General features: G+C 60.9%; 1 protein-coding gene across 1 annotated transcript in view; it reads left to right on the forward strand.

The window, feature by feature from the left end:
* The window catches only part of ARHGAP23 (Rho GTPase activating protein 23), a 76,426-nt gene that overhangs the window by 21,830 nt on the left and 47,782 nt on the right, over positions 1 to 6,814 (forward strand). The window contains exons 2-3 of the mRNA XM_040497894.1: positions 3,828 to 3,989; positions 6,557 to 6,584. Of these exons, the coding sequence (XP_040353828.1) occupies positions 3,828 to 3,989; positions 6,557 to 6,584 (190 nt within the window). The remainder of the gene's footprint in view (positions 1 to 3,827; positions 3,990 to 6,556; positions 6,585 to 6,814) is intronic.

Genomic DNA, 6,814 nt, shown 5'->3' on the forward strand with positions numbered 1-6,814 from the left:
GCCCGGGGGCCCCCTCCGGCCGCGGCGCTCGTGGGCAGCGCTGTGTGGCGCGTGGAACGCGCGGGGGCCGGGGGCTGGCGCTGGGAGCGCGCCGTCGGTGTGGACTGCAGCGCCCCGGAGCCGCGCTGCCTCTGGCTGCCCTGCCTCGTCCACAGGGACCGCCGCGCGCCGGGGCCGCGCCGGGCCAGGGTGAGCGCCGCTGGGGGGGGGGGGGGGGGGGGCGGCGGGGCGGGGGCTAGGGGGCAGGGGTCCGGCCTCGACGGGGAGGGTAGGATCGGGCCACCAACTTCCTGGGATCTTTGAGCTGAGTGCGCCCTGCGTTGTGGGACCGATGCCCCAGGAGTGGGGAGTGAGCGAGGAGCTGGAGACACACGCGGGTGAGGGTGGCAGGTTGTGGCTGGGAGCTTTTCCTGGGGTGCTGGATGAGGACTGGCCAGTCTGGGTGGTGGCCTCCAGTGGCTCAAGCCTCTTGGTTTATAGGCAGCGGAAGGACGGAAGGGACCAGGGTTGTTTGAGGAGATGCCGGGGCATGGAATCCTGAGGAGTTTGGCTGGCAAGGACCCCGAGTCGGAGGCAGGCAAGGATCATACTAAGTGGACTGGTGGGCACCACTCCGCCCTCTCCCTGGTAGGGGCTGTGGGCACAGGGGCATGCACGGGTTTCCTGGTGGGCAAAGGAGGCAGAGGTGGCAGGTAATGAGTGATCTCAGGGTGAGGACTGACAGGGCTGGAGATAGGGGGTGGGGACAGTGTGTCTGATGTCCGGGATCGACCAGGCTGGTAGGGCGTGAGTCACAGTGGGCGCCGTGCCCAGCATGAACGCTGTACTCCCTGCAGTGACCTCTTTATGCTCCTAGGGGGGAGGAGCAGGACTCCTGGGTTCTGGTTCCTGGTGTTGCCAACCCACCACGTGTCCAGTTCTAATTTGTGGCCCTGGGGCCATCTGCCCTCTTCGCACCATCAGTTGGTATTTCTGGATGTCTCTTTCGTTCCTGGCATGAGGGCGAGAGCATTTGGAGATGGATCTGGGCCAGGAGAGCCGTAATCAGTGATGTCCCTGTGTCCCCCGAGCGTCTCCCTCTCCATCCCCTTGTCTCTGTGCCTACCCCAGAGAGGCAGAGTTGTGGATGTGTGTGAGCTGAACCCCTCCCCAATCTAGTCACCTTTCTGTTCCCATTGCTGGCTCATTCTCTGTTTCTGTGTCCATCATCTCCCTCCCTGTAAAGATGAGAGCCAGACCCAGGGGTGTCCCAGGTCAGAGGGGAGGAGAGGAAATGTGTGAATAATAGTATGAAGCACTGAGGTTAAATCCAAGGAAGAACTTCCCACAGGGGAGCCATCAGGTCTGGCTGTCCATGGGGGCCGTGGTGTCTCCTCTTCAGGCCGGGGTGTGGGAGCTGTGGCAGGGGGATTACCACACTGACATTCTCAGGAACTGGTTGGAAGAGATGGGGGAAGGGGGACTGAAAGGAAGCATAAGAGGAAAGGGAGAGGCAGAGATAAGGGAGGGGGTGCCAATGGTGTTTGGGCCAGGAGGGGGCCTGAGAGAAGAAGGCCTGCCCACTTCCCTGGGTTACATCCAGGCCCCTAGAGAGTGGCACCCCAGGCAGCTGGCAGCTCCAGGCAGGACGTGTGCTGGAGGAGGGGTGGGGGGCGTGCGGGGACCTGTCCCAGCCACTTCTCGTCACTGGGGCAGCTGGTGGCTTAAACCTTAATCCAGGACACCGGCAAAACAATGGGCCCTGCAAACAGCCTCAGCTCTGAGCCCCGGTGGAGGGCGTGCAGGGGGAGGCAGTCCACGCTGGGGAGGCATAGGGGCTTCTGGTAGGAGCAGGCAGGGGGGATCCGCCAGGCCCTCTGCTCTCCCTGATCAGTTCCTTGCCAGGTCAGCAGAGATAGGAAATCCAGGGGATTTCGTACCTCAGCAGAATTCCCAGAGAATCTTCTCCTCTGGACTCTTCGGACCCCCATGGGGGTGTGGAGCTCAGTGGACAGGCTGGGCTGGGGCTACAAGTGGAAGGAGCCGAGGGGCCATCGCTGGACCTCCTGCCCCATGCTGGAATCTCAGCCGCGGCCTCCCAGACTGGGGATCATCCAGCTTTGGCTTGAACCCTTCAGGAGAATGAGCGCTCACGTCCTCAGCTGGTAGTTTTCCAGACGGAGATGATGAGAATGGTCTCCCTGGCCTGGAGCTTCACTTGGTCCCTGTACCTTCCACCTTGGCTGTGTTCTCTGGGACTTCACGAAGCAAGCCTACTGCCCCTGTCATGTTGTTCTTTAGTCTTCTGAAATTTGAGTCTCAAGTCTGCCTGACTACAACCCCACCTCCCACCCCAATACAGAAATCCCCAGCGAAGGGCTGGACCCAGGGCTCTCTTCTACCAGAAATGTGAACAGGCTGGTGGTGGGGTGGGGGGTGGGGGGCTGGGGGGGTGGATACACAAAGGAGCTTCTTAGCATCAGTACATCCAAGTGCCAATTTGAGCTTTCTCAAAAGCAGTTGGGCGAGGGAGAAAGGGGAACTTAATAGAGAAGCGGGGAGGCCCTCACCCCAGAACTGGGGCTTCCTCCGTCCACATCCAGCCTGCCTTTCTTCCCCTGGAGACTCCGGGCTCGTGCCAAGGAGCGAGGGGGTTGAGGAGACTGTTGAGGGTGAGGGTGAGCCCTCTGAGGTTTGGATTAGGGCCCCCCAGACAGGTTAGGATGCCTGAGGTCGGGGGTTAAAGCCCCGAGGGAGGCATCCTGGCTTTTCACCAGGCAGCCCGCCCTTGTCTTCCGTCTTGGCCAATCTGCCGGCCGCCTCCCTGTGCACACAGGCATCTCTCTGACGCCCTTCTGTCACCCGCTTTCCCTCTCTGCGTCTGAGCAGGGAACCTGAGGTGAGCCCTCTCTCAGGCAGTGTCCGCGCTACTCTCTCTCCCGCCCCAGAAACAGACCTGTGTGCCCTCAGACCCTGGTCTTCAGACATCCCCTGCCTGTCATCTTGGGGAATCCCAAGTATTCCAGCGGGTCGGCCAGAGGGCAGCCGAGTATCTCCCGCCACCCCCACCCGGTTCCCCTCTCAGATCCGGTGACCGGCCAGGCCTCTGGCTGGGCTCCGGAGCTCCAGGAAGTCCCTTCAGTTGTCTGATGTCCAGCCCGCTCCCTCGTGGCTCTAGTCCCTCACCTGTTGCTGCCGCTGCTCCTGAAGGATGCTTGTGCGAGCCAGTCTGTGTGCGTGCGTGTGGGTGTCTGTCTGCAGCATATGTTGTGTGCGTGTGCCTGTATGTGTAGGCATGTGTGGGAGGCTCTGATCACGTGCGATCGTGTGCGCACGTGTTTGTCTACATAGCCTGTGTGTGTAGATTCATCTGTGCCTCCGTGTGTACCTTTGCACGTGAGTGTGCTTCTCTGGGTGTGCGGATGTGTCTGTCTGTGTGTGAGATTGTGCAGCAAGCGGGAATGAGCTCAGCTGGCAGCAGGCACTTCCCAGGCCAGAAGGCCCCGTGTCCAGATCCTGGAGCGTAAGAGGTGCTTGGCGAACATTTGCTGAGCCGACCTGATTGAGAACCTGGCTGGCGGCAGGGAGTTACTTCCCTGGGAGCAAAGGTGCCATGAGGGGCTCGAGGGGAGAGAAAGAAGCAGCTTTGGACTGACGAGCGAGCGAGGGAGAGGAAGGAAGGGGGTGAGGAGGAGGTCGGGGAGCAGGGGAGCGTGCGTGGAACCCCAGGGCCCTTGCCCCCCCCCCTCCCCCGCTCCAGGCCCTCCCCCTGGCTGCGGGAGGCAGTGTGCACACCTGGGAGTGTGGGTCACACGGCCACTCAACCCTGGTTCCCTGTGCTTCCACAGCTGCCGCTGGGCCCGAGAGATGGGTGCTCCCCTGGGCGCCCCCTCCCCTGGCAGGGGCCGCGGACACTGCTGCTGTGCAAAAGTCTCCAGGACGGCTTTGGCTTCACCCTGCGCCACTTCATTGTGTACCCCCCTGAGTCAGCCGTGCACTGCAGCCTGAAGGTACACCCACCTTGCCCGCTGCCCTTGCCTGTCCTGAGGAAGCTTCAGTGGGGGGAAGGGAGGTTTGTCTGCACTGTCCCCTCCACAGCCCTTCTTCCGTGGCCTTGGGAGGAGTGTCCCTGAGAGGCCGGGGCAGCCCTGGCTGGGTCACTGGCACTGTACGATTGTGGAAGAGATCCCTAACTGCCCTGGGTTTGGTCTTCCCAGGAGAAGGGTGAACGGTTCAGGGCGATGAACTTGGGGGTGGGGGAAGCCAGGACGCTCACGCGCACGCCCAGACTCTTGGCCCCTGAAAACTGAGCCGCCTTCTCGAAGAGGTGAAGTTCCTGGGACTCCTTGTCCTGTGGCCACTTCTGAGCTGGCTTTGTTGCTCCCTCCCTAGTCTGAGCTCTTGGGCAGTCCATCCTAAAACACCTCTGGGACTCCTCCCAGAGTGCCCCGGGCCCTGCACTCGCCTCGGCTCTGGGCTCTGGGTGCTGGAGAGCGCCAGGCCGGGAGGGGGGCGCCCTGGGTTCTAATCCTAGTGGAGCTCTTTACTTTGGTCTCACTCACTGGTCACTTCTCCTGCTGTAATGTGAAGGCGTCTATGTACTTGACCCCCACGAGCCCTTCTGGCCGTAGTATAAATGTCAGGTTCTCTGTGCCTAACCTACAGTGTGGGCTGGGGGCGGGCCAGGCATGCGGGAAGAGCGAGATCCTCGGCAGGAACTGGGGCTCCCCAGGAGGGCCCCCCTCCCTTCCCCCACCTCTTTCCCAGCAGGGCCTGAGACAGACTTATTTTGGAGTCAGTGAACCTGTTACTCCCCCCCCCCCCACCTTCAGGGCTGAGACCAGCTGTTTGGGGCTCTCCTCTGGGGAGCTTGGTCCCACCTGCCAGAGAACCGGGGCCTTGGGTTTCACTGCCTGTGTCTGTGTACTTGCATGGCTCTCTTTGTGTGCACTTGGGTGCCCAGTATGTGGGTCATACGCATGCATGTTTGTGTATGTAGGCGTGGGTAGACAGGTGTCTCTAAATACACGTCTCCAGTATGTGTCCCTGTGCGCTCTCATCCGTGTCTCAATCCGGGAGCACCTGTGTAAACTATTCTCATGGCTGCAGCCGTGCTTAAGAGTGTAAGTGGGGGCTGACGGTGTGTGAGAGGGGCACAGCCCCCTGCCCCTTGATGCCCAAGGACACCAACCTTCTAGTTCCCTGGAACCTCCAGTCCTTCCTTTCCTCTTCCCCCAGAATGTCCCTCCTGCCTGGCCCCTGCCCCTTTTTCTCAGGGGGCCCTGCTGAGGGGTGACCGGGGTGGAAGCAGCCTGAGTGGCCTAGGCTGGGTGATAGACCTGTTTCAGAGAGACCTCGCTCACGTGGGGCGCTGGGAGACCCTGGGCGGGGCAAGCCAGGGGTGGATTCCATCCCCTTTCCAGAACCTGCCCAGGGCTGGGAGCCTGCAGGGAGCTCAGCCGTCTAAATGCATCCGTCTGCCTTTGCCACCCGCTCACTGTGCTGTCAGCTCACATCAGCAGGCGCGCACCCCACACAGGGAGGGCAGGGGCAGAGGGACTGCTCTCCAGCAGTGCCCCACAGCCTTCATGTCCTGGCTGGGGTGCCAGAGACTCCTGGGTTCCAGCCCTGGCTCGGAGTGGCCCTGGATAAGTCACGCCCTGTCATCTGTGGTAGAATGGATGGTCTGTGGACAGGGGTAGATACGATGATGCTAAATGTCGGATCCAGCTCTGACGTGGGACCCTGTCTCGCTGGCCTCCTTTCCTTCATTCCAGTTCCCTCCCCAGATCCAGCACCCTCCCTCTCACTACCAGGATGACCCCAAAGGTCTCCCTAGTGGGTCTCCTGGACTCCATTCCTTAGCCCTGCCGGATGCTAGAACCCTGTTCCCTCACTGGTATGTCACATCCACTCTCTCCCACCCAAGAACCTTCGCTGGCTCCCTCTTTCTGTCCTTTCAAAGCTGAATGCTTTAGTCTGACTTCTGTCACTTGCTGGTGTTGCTTTCTTTCTCGCGTCGGCTCAGCTGATGCTGTCCTACAAATGCTTGTTTATTTCTGCTGCCCAGCGCCTGCGTACTCCCCTCCCCTCACCCAGACCTCCCTCTCCCCTCCCTCCTCAAACTTGCCTTAAAATCCCCTCCCCCAGAGGGGTGCTAATCAGCCTTCCCTTCCCATTCTCTGAGAGCTGATAGCCACTGTTTGCACTCGTCATGCCTGCTTATCTGTGTCTGCCTGTGTGTCCTCTCTCTGTGCGTTACGTTTAGTGCCTCCTTCATCGGGCTTGGAGCTCCCCAAAGGAAGGGGTCATGGGTCCCCCACTGGATTGGGGGCGAATGGCTGAAATACAAGGTGGTGGGATCAGCAGTCATGAGAGGGGGTTAGTGTTATTGGGGACCATTGCATGGGGCTTGATGACCGTCCCCACTGACACCCCTCCTGCCTCGTCTGGGCACCAGGCTAGCTGAAGGAAGATAAGAGGGGAGGCCTTGGGTGGGGGACATCGAAGGGCCCGCCCAGGTGGAGCCACTGAGGGCTGGACCCAGGCCCCACACCCACCTCTCTGTCCCCTGCAGGAGGAAGAGAATGGAGGCCGAGGAGGAGGTAAGGAGTGGTGGGGGTGGGGCCCAGGGCTGGGGCTGAGCTGGGGCCCGTTTTCCAGCTTCCGTTTCTCTCCCGCTACCCAAGTCAGCCTGGGTTTTGCTGCCTGCCCTCCCACCGCCCCCAGCCCTGACTGCTGTCCAGTCTTTGCTCTTCTCTGTGTCTGTGCTTTCTCTCCTCAATCCTTTTTCTTTTCTTTTCTTTTCTTTTCTTTTCTTTTCTTTTCTTTTCTT

The sequence above is a fragment of the Herpailurus yagouaroundi genome, unplaced genomic scaffold (assembly GCF_014898765.1).
Source record: "Herpailurus yagouaroundi ecotype Mexico unplaced genomic scaffold, PumYag 189, whole genome shotgun sequence".
In the NCBI taxonomy this organism is placed as follows: domain Eukaryota; kingdom Metazoa; phylum Chordata; class Mammalia; order Carnivora; family Felidae; genus Herpailurus; species Herpailurus yagouaroundi.